This window comes from Lacerta agilis, chromosome 12 (assembly GCF_009819535.1).
Source record: "Lacerta agilis isolate rLacAgi1 chromosome 12, rLacAgi1.pri, whole genome shotgun sequence".
Taxonomy (NCBI): Eukaryota; Metazoa; Chordata; class Lepidosauria; order Squamata; family Lacertidae; genus Lacerta; species Lacerta agilis.
Window position 1 is genome coordinate 10,695,964 of NC_046323.1, and position 17,736 is coordinate 10,713,699.

General features: G+C 43.1%; 1 protein-coding gene across 1 annotated transcript in view; it reads left to right on the top strand.

Moving 5' to 3' along the window:
- The first annotated feature begins 3,281 nt into the window (after positions 1 to 3,281).
- The window catches only part of TGM4 (transglutaminase 4), a 29,653-nt gene continuing 15,198 nt past the window's right edge, over positions 3,282 to 17,736 (top strand). The window contains exons 1-5 of the mRNA XM_033165145.1: positions 3,282 to 3,453; positions 9,921 to 10,100; positions 10,951 to 11,057; positions 11,475 to 11,604; positions 14,141 to 14,259. Coding sequence (XP_033021036.1) covers positions 3,438 to 3,453; positions 9,921 to 10,100; positions 10,951 to 11,057; positions 11,475 to 11,604; positions 14,141 to 14,259 — 552 coding nt within the window. The 5' untranslated portion in view covers positions 3,282 to 3,437. The remainder of the gene's footprint in view (positions 3,454 to 9,920; positions 10,101 to 10,950; positions 11,058 to 11,474; positions 11,605 to 14,140; positions 14,260 to 17,736) is intronic.

A 17,736-nucleotide genomic window follows, 5' to 3' on the forward strand; every position in this document is an offset into this window, starting at 1 on the left:
AAAGGAGGGTGGGAATTTTAACATTTCTCCTAGAAAAAGGGAGACACAACTTAGTTGTTAGGTTTCAACTTTCATTACCACCAGCCTGCTGAAGGGCCGTAGGTTATCCATGCTTTCCCCTAGGATGCTCAAATTAAAAGAATTAATACCACTAACTGTCGATAGGTTTGGCAGATGTAGTTACCCAAACTAGCAATCCCAATCAACATTTGTATCTAATTGTATCTAAGGGACGCAGGTGGTGCTGTAGTCTAAACCACAGAGCCTCTTGGGATTGCTGATCAAATCCCCGCCACGGGGTGAGCTCCCGTTGCTCAGTCCCAGCTCCTGCCAACCTAGCAGTTCAAAAGCACAGCAGTGCAGGTAGATAAACAGATACCGCTGTGACGGGAAGGTAGAGCCAGCATGGTGTAGTGGTTAAGAGCGGTAGATTTGTAATCTGGGGAACCGGGTCCGCGTCTCCGCTCCTCCACATGCAGCTACTGGGTGACCTTGGGCTAGTCACACTTCTTTGAAGTCTCTCAGCCCCACTCACCTCACAGAGTGTTTGTTGTGGGGGAGGAAGAGAAAGGAGAATGTTAGCCGCTTTGAGACTCCTTCGGGTAGTGATAAAGCGGGATATCAAATCCAAACTGCTCCTCCTCCTCTTCTTCTTTGCGCTCTAGTTTCCGTCATGGTGTCCCTTTGTGCCAGAAGCGATTTAGTCATGCTGACTACATGACCCGGAAAGCTGTCTGCGGACAAACGCCGGCTCCCTCGGCCTGAAAGTGAGATGAGCGCCGCAACCCCAGAGTCTTGCACGGGACTTAACCGTCCAGGGGTCCTTTACCTTTACCTTTTTGTTCTTTTTTTCTTACTAATTACCACTTTTAACTGTGTGTGATGGTGGGGGAAGCCATGTTAGAACCAGCTATCTATACCAACTTGTATCACAGAAAATGTCAAAATAAAATAAAAAATTCCTTCCAGTAGCACCTTAGAGACCAACTAAGTTTGTTCTTGGTATGAGCTTTCGTGTGCATGCACACTTCTTCAGATACAGAAAATGTGCTACCTATATGCTATGTCTATATACCTTAAAATAAACCTATATACATACCAGGAGTGGGAACTTAATTGTTTCCGAAGAGCTGGCCTTGGAAATCCTAGCCTTGAGGCTTCACAAACCAGCCACTTTGTGGAGTCATATACCAAAGGTGGAGAGGTCTTAGGTCAATACTTTTTCTTCTTCTCTTGGACAATTATGGGTTTTAGATATGTTTACACCCAATCAATATTTGCTGTACTCAGCAGTCCACAAGTTATGACCGCTGAAACATTATTATTTGCTTTAGGTGTTGACTGGTTGAGGGAAAAAGGTGGCGACTGTTTCTGCAATCTCCACAGTGTAAAGAAACAGCTAACTAATTTTATATAATAAAAACTCTCTAGGTTGAAATGGGCAATAAAACACTTTTTCAGCAATAGTCCTTTGAAAGTCAGGGGTGAAATTATAAACCATCAACTTATCAGTTGTTTTTCTTCTTCTTTACCCTTTTAAAGATCAGAAATGGCAAATGCTATGAACGAAGGCTTCCCTTTTACCAAACACTTCCTTAAAATAACATTAACATAGAGCGCATTGCAGTAGTCCGAGCGGGAGATAACCAGCGCATGTACCACTCTGGCAAGAAGGGTCTCAGCCAGCGTACCAGGTGGAGCTGGTAGACAGCTGCCCTGGACCCAGAACTGACCTTCGCTTCCATGGACAGTTGTGAGTCCAAAATGACTCCCAGGCTGCGCACCTGGTCCTTCAGGGGCATAGTTACCCCATTCAGGACCAGGGAGTCCCCCACATCTGCCCACCCCCTGTCTGCCAAAAACAGTACTTCTGTCTTGTCAGGATACAACCTCATTCTGTTAGCCGCCATCCATCCTCCAACCATCTCCAGACTCTCACACATTTGTATTTGCAGGTAGGTAGCTGAGTTGGTCTGCCATAGTCAAAACAAAATTGCTCTGGGAAACCAAAGGAATAATGTTAATTCACCAACAATCTGCCCTTAACAAATATTTTCTAGTTACAGGTGGGTAGCCGTGTTGGTCTGCCATAGTCAAAACAAAATAAAAAATTCATTCCAGTAGGACCTTAGAGACCAACTAAGTTTGTTCTTGGTATGAGCTTTTATACCTGCCACCCCCTGGTTTTAAAGTATCTATTTGCGGGGCATTTGTTTGGTTGTAAGTCACTTTGGTTTGCCGTGGGCAAGACAAGGCAACTAACAAACTTAATCTATATATATATAGATATATATAGATATGTTCCCATTGTGTGTGCGGCGGACACCAATGTTCTCCGTAACTGCTGGACCAAAGCGCATCAAATTAGTACAAAGCGTAACATGACCATCAAGGAAGTATCTGGCATCATAAAAAAAAAAACATCTGTCATGCCTAAAATATAGAATAAAGACAAAAAAAATTGGCGCACGCATTAGACATCACCAGAAAAACAGCGCCCTCTAGTGACGGCTATATTGGTACTGCAGGTACAAAAGCTAGACCTTGGCTCCACAATTTGATGTCATACCTGGTACTGCAGCTAATACAGCTTCTCCCTGGCAGAGCTCCGTCGGCCATTTGCAATATCACAAACTGGTAATTGAAAGGGGGGGCCGAAAATAGGGTAATTGAAAACAGGGAGGTCCCGCAAACTAAATCAATACAATCATTTAAAAAACCATTAAAATCCACAGCAACGCATGGCCGGGTCAGCTAGTAAATGAATAAAATAGTCTGTATTTGAAAATGCCAACCTTAAATAAATATCTCTGCAGGTTTCCTCTGCTTTCAGCCTCAACTGGCTACAGATGAGGATGACAAGAGTTTTAGCAAGTCCTTGATCCTGACGCCACTAAAATCCATGACCAGAGCAGTTGATTAAACCAATAACTCGACCAAACAGTTGACTTAATGAGATAAACAACGCTCCCTTAAGGAGCAAAGTTCTTCTGATGGCCATTTTGATACAGTCCATTTCGCACAGCTGTCAACTTTTCCCTTTTTTTAAAGGGAAATTCCCTTATTCCGAATAGGATTCCTCGCGAGAAAGGGGAAAAGTTGACAGCTATGCGGGCATTTCGTCCAAATTGTGAATGAAAAAGCAAGGCATGTGAGTGACTTTCACTTGATTTCACAGGTAAGCCACCTGTCAGAGCGTTAATTGGCACATGTCTCCTCGGCTACTTAGGATGCTTTCATGCTCGTTGCAAACTTTTAAAGTTGTCCTTGCATTTCAATTTCCTCTTCCCAAGCCCCGCCCCCTTGCAATGTGCATTCTAACACCTCAAAGAATCTGATAAATAGGAGGCAGCTTCCTTCAGCCCAGTCAGAAAAAACGTGGGACCGGCCGCTCCTGCCTGTGCAAATTTTTACAGAAGCAAAGCCCAGGAGAAACCATGAGCCAAGCAGCTGGTAAGTACATAAGGGATGTTTAGTTCCCCTCGAATTGATTTCTTCCTCTTCACTTCTATCTGATAGCCCTAGGTAACACAACCTGCAATTAAATGGTTTTATGAGTTTACTGCTGTGGTTTATGGGCACCCAGCCCCTGAGATTTGCAGCCAGCCCCTATAATTGTTTAATAAATGTTAGAATGCTGCTCTTTGATCTTCAGATAACATGGGTATAATTCCCTTCAAGTTTTTGTCCGTATGCTATATACTCTAAAAGAACTAACAGGCCCATTAAAAATCCTGTGAGTTTCATGCAGTGCTTTTTTCTTAAAAAAATAAATAAATGTTTAAGTATACTCTCCTTTTCCTATTCATATTGAAATACTGTCCTTCAATGAGGCCAAACTTAGGTTCACAAAATGTTTAGGGTTATGCGTACCCCAACATTCATGTATATTGTTGTTGTTGTTCAGTCGTTCAGTCGTGTCCGACTCTTCGTGACCCCATGGACCAGAGTACGCCAGGCACGCCTATCCTTCACTGCCTCTCGCAGTTTGGCCAAGTAAAGGTCCTGTTTTCTTATCAGCATGACTAATAGTTTTTTAATGGTTTTATGAGTATGTATGCCAAGGAGAAAAAGAGGAAAAGCAAACAGGAAACATTTAATTAAAGGCACAATTGCTCTTTGAAACTGCAGTAGTGCTTTCCTGTACATGCTTTCAACTACTGTTGTGTTTTATTGCAAACAATAAAATCAGGGTTTTTTGGAGGGGGGAATTGGAGGGGGGGCACAGAACACACTACTGTATAAATGTGGCAATGACATTGTGTGGATTCTCTGTAAAAGGTTTAAGAGCCGGTTGCGGCAATTCCAGAGAGAAGGGCTAGTGTATAAGTAACCTGTCTTTCACATACGCACATCAAAAGATGAAGAGAGGCTCAAAAGCACATCTGAAATCTGCCCATGGAGAATGCAAGCTAAGCATCCATTGACGTAGGAAACAATTGCCTGGTGTTGACAGTGTACGCAGCTTTTGAGGAGCAGATCATGCATGGCTAGCCACAGAGAATAAATTCCTCTTGTACACATTCCCCACCCTGCCAAATTATTACCCCCTTGTTTCCTGTTCTTGTTTGCTTAACAGAGAAGAAAGCCTTTACTAATTCCCTTTTTATTTCCTTTAAAAGGAACTTCTCCACTTTGTAATGAGCAAACAATTGCGGTAGGCATTTGATCAGAGGATATTTCTGGGGCACCTTTATTATTTCCTGCTTTCCTTCAGCTGTGGTGATATTACCATATTGGCCTGAATATAAGCCTCACTTTCCCCCCCCCAAAAAAAAATTCCAACCGTGAAACGTTAAAGTGCAGCTTAAATTCACAACCTTACAAAAATGGGCGTTTACGATATCACTGCTGAAACAGACCTACAGTAAAACGGAACGGGTGTGAGTGCCTGTGGAATTTTAAGGGAGCGGCGTATATTCGGTTATTGTCTTTTCCCCCCCTTCCCCCCTTGAATTTTAAAGATGCGACTTATATTCGGGCCAATACGGTATAAAGGTGATATCACACATAAGCTAAGCAACTTCCTTCTATATGCAAAGAAAAGAGGGGGGGCACCAAATTGGCAGCCCGATCTTTGCCACACTTGCTATGCTGGCGTAAGTGGAAGTAGCATTTCTTCCAGCAGAGGCAACCGAAATCTGGGGTGTTCTGGGTCAAAAAAATTTGTCCAACGGTGTGAGGAAGAGAGGAGGATTCTCGGTAGAAAATGGCAGAGGATGAGCTGTTTCAGAACAGGAGCCAAAGTGGTTCAGAACAGGAGCCAAAGATGATGTTGGACTACAACTCCCATCATCCCAAACAATTGGCCTTGCTGGTTCTGGCTGATGGAAGTTGTAGTCTAACACTTACCTGGCAGGTGTCTTTTGCCTATCCATGAAATAGGCTAGGGCTATCTGTTGCTCTCCTGCCCACCTAGCAGTTCAAAAGCACGTCAAAGTGCAAGTAGATCAATAGGTACCGCTCCGGTGGGAAGGTAAACGGCGTTTCCATGTGCTGCTCTGGTTCACCAGAAGCGGCTTAGTCATGCTGGCCACATGACCCGGAAGCTGTACGCCGGCTCCCTCGGCCAGTAACGCGAGATGAGCGCCGCAACCCCAGAGTCGGACACAACTGGATCTAATGGTCAGGGGTCCCTTTACCTTTACCTTACCGGTTGCTCATTTGCTGAGATGTGTGTACTCACCCATTTTCTTTCAAATGGCCAAGAACGTTGCATTGCTAAGAGCACCTGGACTATAATTGTCTACCAAAAACTTCACTCTTGTTGTTTATCACCACAACAGCTACTCGCACTGGGTTTTAGTAAAGCAAGCGATTTAATTAGACAGCGACTATATGATATCGAGTGACAGAACAATCTGGCCACAATAAGGGAATTTTGCCCATGGTATGACTATTTCCCACCTAGTCATCTTGACTCTCTGGTACCCTATCTGCGTAACTTAATAATTCCAAAATATAGGAATGCTTTTACTCTTGCAAGATTGAATATACTGCCTGCCTTTGGCTGTAGTTGAGGGACGATTCCAAAAAAAATATGTCCCTGTGGATATGGCAGTACCAAATCAGTGGTGCATGTCCCTTCTGGCTTGCACTCTTTATAAAGAGGAGTGAGGTTATCACCTCTCTGTTATTGTCCATTCCGGGTTCCCCAACCACTGTTAGTGTCCTTTCTCTTGGCAGATCAAGATAAACAGGTGACAGCAAAGGTTGCAAGGCTTTTAGCCGGGGCAATTAGAATAAACTCCATTATTTGACTATTGATCCAAACCCCCAAAATGTATTTTATATAGTTGACTTTTTACCTTTATCTTCTGTATGCCACATTTTGTTTGTTTTATTGCTATGGCTGGTGGCTGATGCAAATAAAGATTCATTCATTCGTTCATTGCATTGCTAAAACCTACTCCTGTTGGTTTCTCCTGCTAAAGACAGCTAGTCAGCCTCTGCCCATCAAAATGGAAAGCACACTTAAACTTTCTGCTAGTGTTAATAAATGTCATCTGAAGCAGAATGAAAGATTTATATTCTGTTTTCCATTGAGTGACACAGGCAAATCATACATTCTCTCCCTTGATCCACTATGTTAAAGTAGAACCTAAGATTCTACCCAAGCTTGTAATAAATACGGCCAAGAAATGTAACTTTGAGAGGTGTTTTAATAGGTAATTCTGTTTTACAGTGCACATTTTTGAAAACTGCTAATTTTATTTATATTTATTGGGGGGTTTAACTTTTTTCTATCATCTGGTTTTATTGGTAATTTAATGCAGTGCTTTTTTCCTAAAAAAAATGTTTAGGGGTGCTCTCATTTTGACTCAACAAAATCACCATTTTATAGTTCAAATCGGGGGAAATAAATGCAGTAAATGGACAAAAGTACAAAGATTCACAAAATGTCTAGGCTTATGAGTACCCCTGCGTACCCCCAGAAATAAGCACTGATATAATGTATACTTTGTGTAAACTGTTCAGAGGTTTTGTTGACCTGCTAGTATATTAATCTTGTTAAAGTAAATAAATGTTTAAATTTAAGTCGAAACAAAGCACATCCTTGTAAACTAGCATGGTGGATTGAAATTCAGTTTGCTGGGATTCTTATCTGTTACCAGCTACCGGTATTTGGTGGGATTGCAAATTACTGATTGGCACAGTTTCATTTTGCTGCTTTTGACACACAGTGGTACCTTGGTTCTCAAACTTAATACATTCTGGAAGTCCGTTCCAAAACCAAAGCGTTCCAAAACCAAGGCACGCTTTCCCATAGAAAGTAATGCAAAACAGATTAATCTGTTCTAGACTTTTAAAAACAACCCCTAAAACAGCAATTTAACATGAATTTTACTATCTAATGAGACCATTGATCCATAAAATGAAAACAATAATCAATGTAAAGGTAAAGGGACCCCTGACCATTCGGTCCAGTCGTGTCCGACTCAGGGGTTGCAGCGCTCAGCTCGCCTTACTGGCCGAGGGAACTGGCGTACAGCTTCCAGGTCATGTGGCCAGCATGACTAAGCCGCTTCTGGTGAACCAGAGCAGCGCATGGAAACGCCGTTTACCTTCCCGCTGGAGCAGTACCTATTTATCTATTTGCACTTTTGATGTGCTTTCGAACTGCTAGGTGGGCAGGAGCTGGGACCAAGCAACGGGAGCTCACCCCGTCGCGGGGATTCGAACCGCTGACCTTCTGATCAGCAAGCCCTAGGCTCTGTGGTTTAACCCACAGCGCCACCCGCGTCCCAATAATTAATGTACTGTACTATAAAATAAATAAGACTGTATTATAGATGATAAAAATTAAAATTGTTTTTTTTTTTCTTACCTGCACTGATGATAGTCAGTAGCTGAACTGGGTTCCACACAGTCACAAAAGCAAATGAACCGAAAAAGCCTTAAAAACAAAAACGCAAAATAAATAGCAAAAACAAAAGCTTAGTCGGCTCTGGAAGTCCCTTCCTAAATGTTCGAAAACCAAGGCACAGCTTCTGATTGGTGCAGGCACCCCGGAAACAATAGCCAACAGCCGCATCAGACGTTCGGCTTCCGAAAAGCATTCGAAAACCGGAACACTTTACTTCTGGGTTTTCAGCGTTTGAGAACCAAGGTGTTTGAGTACCAAGACATTTGAGAACCAAGGTACCACTGTACATTATATTCTTGGGTGGGGAGTCCCAATGTGGCAGAAACCAGCTCTGTAAAGGCAACCTCTTGCTTGCAAGGCTTGTGATTAGGATAAATTGCTGACTTCTGGCCCAAGGAGAAGCTAAACTCACCACAAAACTTACACGGCCAAGCCATATTCACTGGCAGTCATCTCTAACAACTAAGCCATAGAATCATAGAATTGTAAAGTTGGAGGGGGGAACCCAAGGGTTGTCTAGTCCAACCCCCTCCAATGCAGGTATAACCATGCAAGTTTGAGGGATTTACATAACTCCTACAACAAATCCACCTTTTCAAGCCCCACTGTGAAAAAATAATGTTTCTAGCTCACAGTCAACTCAAGGTCAGATTGAGAGATTTATTAATGGGAGGGAAGAGGTGGCCTTTCAAAGTTAGAATGGTCAACATTTGACTGCAAAGGTGTGCCTGTACCTTTTAGTAACCGTACGGCAGGGAGACATAGTTAGCCCATCTGTCATCACACCAATGCAAAAGTAATTTAAAAAATAAAGTTTGCTGACGCCACTCCCTCCTTCTCTGTACACATATTAAGTGTGCTGGACAGGTACAACTCTAAGAAGCAGTAAATTGATCATCCAGAAATAATTATAAGGCCATGGTACTTTTGCATTGACTTTCCGTGGCCAGCTCTGCAACCAGCTCCTTGGGGAATCAAAATGCAAGTTTGGGCAGACCTAAAATGACATCGCCTGTTAGGTGTAAGCACAAAGATGGCATGGGATCCTCCCCAGTATACAGCAGGCTGAATCTTCTGTCAGCCCCATATCCTTCGTGTAAGCTTATAGGAGCAGATGGCACTGAGCCTCTTGGGCTTGCCGATAAGAAGGTTGGCGGTTCGAATCCCCGCAACAGGGTGAGCTCCCGTTGGTCTGTCCCAGCTCCTGCCAACCTAGCAGTTCGAAAGCACACCAGTGCAAGTAGATAAAGAGGTACTGCTGTGGTGGGAAGGTAAATGGTGTTTCTGTGCGCTCTGGTTTCCATCACTGTGTTCCGTTGCGCCATTCCCACCACCCTTCTAAGTAATACCCCTCCTCACCCTCTCACTATATATAAGGGTCTGGTGACTTCTATTTCAGTGTATCTGAAGAAGTGTGCATGCACACGAAAGCTCATACCGAGAACAAACTTAGTTGGTCTCTAAGGTGCTACGGGAAGGATTTTTAAATTTTTTATTTTGTTTTGACTTTTACCTTTTGTAAGCTTATATACCGGTATGTTGTAGCGTTAACATTGCCTTTAAACTTCAGAAACCACCAAGCTGAATGAGACGCCAGCCTCCCCTAATACACAGACAAACATGAAAACCATTGCCCTAAATGGCCTCGGCCCAGTATACCTGAAGGAGCGTCTCCACCCGCATCATTCAGCCTGATGTCCAGCTCCGAGGGCCTTCTGGCGGTTCCCTCACTGCAAGAAGTGAGGTGACAGGGAACCAGGCAGAGGGCCTCCTCAGTGGCGGCGCCCTCCCTGTGGAACGCCCTCCCATCAGATGTCAAGGAGATAAACAACTATCCGACTTTTAGAAGACATCTGAAGGCAGCCCTGCATAGGGAAACTTTTAATCTTGGTGTTTTATTGTAATTTTAATATTTTGTTGGAAGCCTCCCTGAGTGGCTCGGGTATAAATATATCACCATATTATTATTATTATTATTATTATTATTATTATTATTATTATTATTATTATTATTATTATTATTATTTATTACCTTCTTTGCCATCCTTCCCAGGGGATCCGCTGAAGGTTACTGGAATCGATTTCCTCCGAGAGCAGAATACCCGCCTCCATCACACTGGCGACTACAACAACGGCAGCCTGATTGTGAGACGTGGGCAGCCTTTTGAGTTGAAGCTGACTTTAAGCAGGGAGCTGAGCAACAATGACAACATCACACTGCAGCTCAGCATTGGTAAGCAAGCAAAACGTGACTTGATTCATCCCAGGGTGTCTAGGAATACAGCGGATGTTTGTCCTTCAGAGATGCCACAATCTGCTATCGGTCAGGCAGACACGGTGGGCAAGTTCAATAAAAATTGAAAGTATTTGTTGGGTTTTCTGAATGGCTTCCAATGCGGATATTTTTATATGTGTTGAGAAGAGGAATGGAACTGAAGAGGGGAACCAGAGCTACAGATGCATGATGTTGTTTATTATTCCACTGATATCCCAGGTAGTATCTGGGACCTTCCAGGTAGACTACCATAGAATCGTAGAGTTGGAAGAGATCCCAAGGGTCTTCTACTCCAGTGTTTTTCAACCTTTTTTGGGCAAAGGCACACTTGTTTCATGAAAAAAATCACGAGGCACACCACCATTAGAAAATGTTAAAAAAATTAACTCTGTGCCTATATTGACTATATATAAAGTAATTTTCCCACGGCACACCAGGCAACATCTCGCGGCACACTAGTGTGCCGCGGAACAGTGGTTGAAAAACACTGTTCTACTCCAATGCGGGAATCTCAACTACCGGTAAATCTCTTCCAGGCACTGATCACATTGAGATTTGCTTGGCTTTAGCAATGTAGCAATATCATAATCTTTGAATCTTTGAAGCCACGCTACTCCTTGAGTACAGAAAGAACAACACACGCTGCCAAGCTTTTATCTTTTCTAAGGATTAGAAACAGGAACTCTTCGTTTAATCGAGGGTTTTGTGATTCTACATCAGATGCCAAATTGTGGGGTAAAGAGATTGTGAATACAATGTACTGCTTACCTCCTGGGACTGTTTTATTTGTGAATTTGTCTCCCTCCAGGTGAAAAACCAATGCAATCCAATGGGACTCTTCTATCCATGAATGCAAGAGCAGGACAGACAGATCAGTCCTGGAATGCCAAGATTTGTCAAACAAATGGGAAGGAGGTACATATGTTTGGGGTAGCCTAGACTGAAATGGCCATTTACATTTTATGGCTACCACAAAGAAGGGGGTTTAAATTGCTCTTCAGGGTGGATGTCATTTCAGGTCAAGACTTATTTGCTATACCCTTCATGGTTCAATAAAAGAGTTTCTTCTCTCTCTAATCTTTTTGTAAACCGCTTTGAGGTATTTTTTTTTTTTACAATCAATTGGTGTGTAAATTTTATGAAATAAATAAATTGGGCAGGTGTGTTTGATGTTAGTTTTGCTTTTTCCGTGTTTTCTGGAAGCTGGTTGTTTAATAACTAAGACACCAGACCATCTGGACTAGGGTTTGTTCACATTTAAACGGAATAATGGGGATGCCTAATTGTCATGTACACTATTATAGCCCTATGATGTTATTGTGTTTTTCTTAGTGCCGCATAGTTGTAACCAGTCCAGCAGATGCAATTATTGGAAAATATCTTCTAAATGTGATCACGGGACCTAGCGTTTACACTCCTGATAAAAAATTTGTCTACATTTTGTTCAATCCCTGGTGCGAAGGTAATTCATGTGACCTAATGAGATTTAATTCATACTGTATTGCTATAGTATGAGTAATTTTAAAAAATGTGCCTCTTGTTTAGCTCTTTTCCTCATAAATGCAATGAAAGCTGGTTTTGCAGTGATTCTATGAGGAGTATAATTTTTTAATGAGGTCATCAGGTTATGAAACTTCCTTCTGTCGCTGCTCACAGTATAATTATTGCAACCCAGTTAAAACGTACCAGTAAGCAGGGATACATTTCAACACACTGAAAAAATGCCCATAAAAACCTGCTTGTGGGACATTTAAAACACATGATGTCTCTCATAGAATCTTGGGAGTTGTAGTTTTCCCCCTCACAGAGCCACCATTCATAGAACCATTAACTACAGTTCCCAGCATTCATCTGCTTTGAATGCTGTGGACACAAGCATTTTATTTGGCGTTCTCTTGGGGTGAGTGGATAACAACTGCTGTGTTCCAATAATGTGTTTTGAAAATATTGTGCTGGTGAATGAACAGAGCCAGTCATAGGGGGCGAGTATAAATGGAATAGTTGCTACTGTGGATCTGATCTGTTTTATTGTCTGTCTGCTTCGCAGCCAAATGTACTTCAGGTTAAACCGCCACAAAAGGGTCATGCTTTCAGCATGCACAACAGTTGGCAGAACAAAATAAAAAATAAAAAAAATTCCTTCCAGTAGCACCTTAGAGACCAACTAAGTTTGTTCTTGGTATGAGCTTTTGTGTGCATGCACACTTCATACCAAGAACAAACTTAGTTGGTCCCTAAGGTGCTACTGGAAGGAATTTTTAATTTTTTAATTTTGTTTTGACTATGGCAGACCAACATGGCTACCTGCCTGTAGTTGGCAGAAGTAGTTCTGCAAAGCAACAATATTTCTCCCTCTTTCTGCTGTGCATGCTCCCATTCATCCACTCTCAAACTCAGTGCTGTTTTTTCTAGAAAAAGAGGTGCCAGAATTCACCATGAACTGTTATAATGCCAATGGTGCCCACCTGAGGAGGGGCCGGAACTGAGTTCCAGAGAGTTCCGGCTGGGGAAAAAAGCCCTGGTCAAACTAAGGCTCAGCTTTTGCCCAGATGGGAGCTGTTTCTGGAGAAAAGCAATGTCCCTTGTGTGCACACAGTAGTGAGTTAGGCAGCCTCTCCCCGAATCATGGATGGAGTGAATCCAGCAGAGGCAGATTCTTTTTTTCCTTTTCTTTTTTTGGTAAATGCTTTTATTGAAAGTTTTCAACGTGAGGTACAATAAAAGCCAAACAGATCTTTAAAAAAGGGTGAAAGGTACAGAAAAGCCAATACAAGAGAAAGAAATATAAAAAACTAAAAAATAAAGAGGCAAGGGATGAAAGAAAGAAAGAAAGAAAGAAAGAAAGAATAACTAACCAACCAACTAAATACCTAACTCTCTATCACAATATCATTTATCCATATACAGAAAAGTAGACCTTTCCCAGCTCTCATCTGGGAACTTCTGTTTCTTCCTCCAGCCTCCCACCCTGGGAGATCCTTTTTCATCGCTGTCAACTTTTCCCTTTTTTTGAGGGAAATTCCCTTATTCTGAATAGGATTCCTCGCAAGAAAAAGGAAAAGTTGACGGCTATGTCCTTTTTTCTCTGTCTCCCACACTGAGCTCCTCATCATCCCCCCTGTCATCTCTCCATCTATGTCTTTGTCAGTCCAAGATAGAGGACTTCTAAAAGTTAAAAATAAAACCAGCTAAGTTAAGGGCACAAAAGGGGGGAGGGAGGAAAGAAAAAAAGAGAGAAAAGAGTCAGATTGTATATCTGATTCAAGAAGAGGTTTATTCACTGAGCCTCTTGGGCTTGCCGATCCGAAGGTCGGCAGTTCGAATCCATGCAAAGGGGTAAGCTCATGTTGCTCTGTCCCAGCTCCTGCCAACCTAGCAGTTCGAAAGCACACCAGTGCAAGTAGATAAATAGGTACCACTGCGGCAGGAGAGAAAATGGCGTGTGCTCTGGTTTCTGTCATGGTTTTCCGTTGTCCCAGAAATGGTTTAGTCATATTGGCCACATGACCCGGAAAGCTGTCTGTGGACAAACGCCGGCTCCCTCGGCCTGAAAGTGAGATGAGCACCGCAACCCCATAGTCGCCTTTGACTGGACTTAACCATCCAGGGGTCCTTTACCTTTTTTATTCTAGAAAAAAATGTGCCAGTACTTATCATGAAGTTGTTACAGTAAGTGCCACACTTTTAACCAGTGCTTTTCATCTGGAAAAAAGTGTTGGTACTGCATACCCCTGAAGTATCCCCAGAAAAAAAGCAATGAAAATACTTGATAATGAGAAGAAGGAATATATATAGCAGGCCATTTTGTTTATGTGGGTGGGATCCATAGCTGGGACTGGAAAGCCAGAATGCAAATTGATAGTTTTGAGCCCATCAGTGGTCTTATCTGTCTATCCACCAGTTTCTTAACTGCCTGAAAGCTGCAAGTATGTCGTTTGCCCAGTTTCTCCCCAGACTTCCTGAAAAAAAGAATTAACACACTCACATATTTTCTATAGCGGATTCTGTCTTCATGCCTGGTGATGCAGAAAGAGCCGAGTACGTGCTCAATGACACCGGCTATCTCTACGTTGGATCGACAAAAATGATACGTGGAAGACCTTGGAATTTTGGGCAGGTAAAGACTCGCATGTTTCTCTCTTTCTGCCTGGATGTAAGAAAGTTGCAGTTTCTGTCTGAGGTTCCAGCAACCACAAACAGACGCCTTGGAATCCTGTTTAGGCCTGGGGTTGTTTGTTTTTTGAGGTGGGAGGAGAGGAATTTCAGGAGCAGGGGCATGGGGAGGGCGATAGGACATCTTCACTTGTTGCACTAAAATTTTCAGTTGCATGCACATTGGATAGGTATATGCCTGCAATCCTGGTGTCAATCGGAATGAATCCTTTCAGGCTAGGTAGGCTGACCTGACCTTGGGCATCTTCTATTATTAATTAATTAACTAATTAATTATGCCCCACCCATCTGGCTGGGTTTCTGCAGCCACTCTGGGTGGCTCCTAATAATAATAATAATAATAATAATAATAATAATAATAATAATAATAATGCGATAAAACATCAAACATTAAAACTTCCCTATGTGGTGCAGTGGTTAAGAGCAGTAGACTCGTACATTGGTACCTCAGGTTACGTACCTGATCCGTTCCGGGGTGCCATTTGCACCTTGAAAAGTCTGTAACCCGAGTGGTGATATTGCGCTTCTGCGCATGTGTGCATGGTGAAACCTGGAAGTAAACACTTCCGGGTTTCCCGCGTTTGTAACCCGCGCCATTCACAACCCTCAGCAAACGCAACATGAGGTACAACTGTAATCTGGGGAACCGGGTTTGCGTCTCCACTCCTCCACATGCAGCTGCTGGGTGACCTTGGGCCAGTCACACTTCTCTGAAGTCTCTCAGCCCCACTCACCTCCCAGAGTGTTTGTTGTGGGGGGGGGGGGAAGGGAAAGCAGAATGTTAGCCGCTTTGAGACTCCTTTGGGTAGTGATAAAGTGGAATATCAAATCCAAATTCTTCTTCTTCTTCTTCTTCTTCTTCTTCTTCTTCTTCTTCTTCTTCTTCTTCATCATCATCTTCTATACAGGGCTGCCTTCAGATGTCTTCTACCACTGCATCCTTAGCATCTGATGGGATGCAGTGGCAAAGCTTCATGCTCTGGCACTGGAGGTGGAGAGCAGGCTGGAGCGTGCGTGTCCTGGGGGGCGTGGCGCCCAGTGTGGGGGGGGCAGCTGCGATGGCACCCCACCTGGATTGTGGTGCCGGGGGTGGTGCGCTTCCCCCCTCCCTCCGCCAGTGATGGGAGGGTGTTCCACAGGGTGCTGGAGGGCTCAGGTCTGAGGCTGCCATCTCAGTAACTGTGAGGACCATACCGCTATGTGGCACAGGCGCCAAGTTGCGCCCAACATTGGGGGAGGGGGAGGCTGTGCATGGCTGTCGCATCAGGAGAGGCAGACATTTGTGCGCCAAGTCCCAGGGCGACTTCCTGCCAGGCCTCCTCCGCCCCCTCAATATTGGGATTGGGGGCTGAGCCACATCCCAATGGACATGGGGCGGGGGGCTATAGAGGCTCCAGCCCCATAGAATTGACATTCCTGGTAATTGGGGAAATATTCCCTTCTCCTTTCCTTCCTTTCGAATCGTTCCTGTGTTGCAGAGTGAGAAGAGAGGTTTTTAAAACTCATGGTATACATCCTCCGCACCCTAATTTCTCCTCCACAATACGTATTGTATACTATTATGGGGTTCGGACAGGCAAACTCCATCTCCAATCAGTACATCCTGGAAGCTCACAAGTACTTGGAGTTTTTAAAAAATAATGTAAAGCTTCTAATCTTCTATGTGCCTAGGCTGTCCCTCATGTTATGTAGAAATCATTACAGTCAAACCTTGGTTGTTGCATGTAATCTGTTCTGGAAGACCGTTTGACTTCCGAAATGTTTGACAACTGAAAGCAGAAGGCTCAATATAATAAGGAAACACAAAATGGAAGCCTCGTAGCACGTTCGGCTTCCAAAAGTCATTCAAAAACCGGAACAGTTACTTCCAGGTTTTCAGCGTTTGGGAGCCAAAATGTTTCAAAATGGAGGCGTTTGGGAACCTAGGTTTGACTGTACCATATTTTTAGGGTGGCCCCAGGCACTCAAAAACCTAAGTCCTCTATTAGCAACAAAACAGCATTTTGGAGTGCTCTTGCTCAGTGTTGCAGACATCCAGCCACGCCTCCTTTTCAGGATATTCCATTCCAATCCCACCAAACCGTTTTCTGTTTTTCCTCCCAACATTTGATCAGCATCCCCTGACCCCCTGAGCAACTTACGATTTTGTATGCAGCCCAGAGAAATTACGCTTTGGCATTGTTGACAGAACAGCAGCAATTATTATTATTATTATTATTATTATTATTATTATTATTATTATTATTATTATTATTATTATGATTATTCCCCACCAATGGGGACAATAGAGGATGTGTTGAGGATAAACAATAGGCTTTGGCCTCTTGACACTCACCAGTGTCTGCTTTTCTACCACATCTACACAATACCATGTCAGTTGGATGGGGGGGACCGCATGTTGAGATTACTGAATTGCAGGGGTTGGACTAGATGACCTTTGGGGTCCCCTTTGCAACTCTGCAACTCTGGAAACTTTCATTTAAACAGATTCTATTCCTACCAGTAGAGGGCAGTAGCATATTGACATACACCCAACAATTCTCAGCAGGCTTTTCAAAAGCCTTTAGAGACGGAATTAGTGTGATGCACTGCTATATTTTGTGCATGGAAAAAAAGACCCCTATATATATTCAAAGATGTTGTTGTGTGTCTCAAATACTTTATGTAGGCATCTGTTTGCCTCGAGACAATGGAGGAGTATGCCTTTGTGTAGGGCTGCCATATATCTGCGTTTTCCCAGGAATTGGGCTGCAAATAATAAAATAATAATAATAATAATAATAATAATAATAATAATAATAATATAATATAACAACAACAATTTATTATTTCTACCCTGCCCATCTGGCTGTGCCTCCCCAGCCACTCTGGGCGGCTTTCAACACAATATTAAAATACAATAATTCATCAGACATTAAGGCATAAGTTTAAGGCATAATTCATCAGACATTAAGGCATAAGTTTAAGGCATAATTCATCAGAAATTAAAAGCTTCCCTAAACAGGGCTGCCTTAAGATGTCAGAACGGTGCCCCGGCAGATTTTCGGTTAATCTACAAAATATCCAGGCAATTACTATTTTTTAATGCTTAAAAAATCCAATAAGAGCCCACCCCACCCCAGCCCCCCCAAAATGGCAACCTACCTTTGGGGGTGAAGTCAAACCGTTGGAGAGTTATAGCACCTGTTGTGGTTATAGAGACCGATACAGGAGAGACATGTTTTGTTGCAGCTGGGGCAGATGAAAGCATCTGGTTTAACAGCTACAGATGCAACATGGCATCATTTCTCCTCTGGTCACTGCTATGGATGCACGACCTGTCTGTCTGTCCCCAGGCACTGTGGTCGTCTGCCAGGCCCGCTTATTAAATATCGTTCACTGCCAAACAGTGGCAATGATCTCAGAGACAGTCCCATTTTTC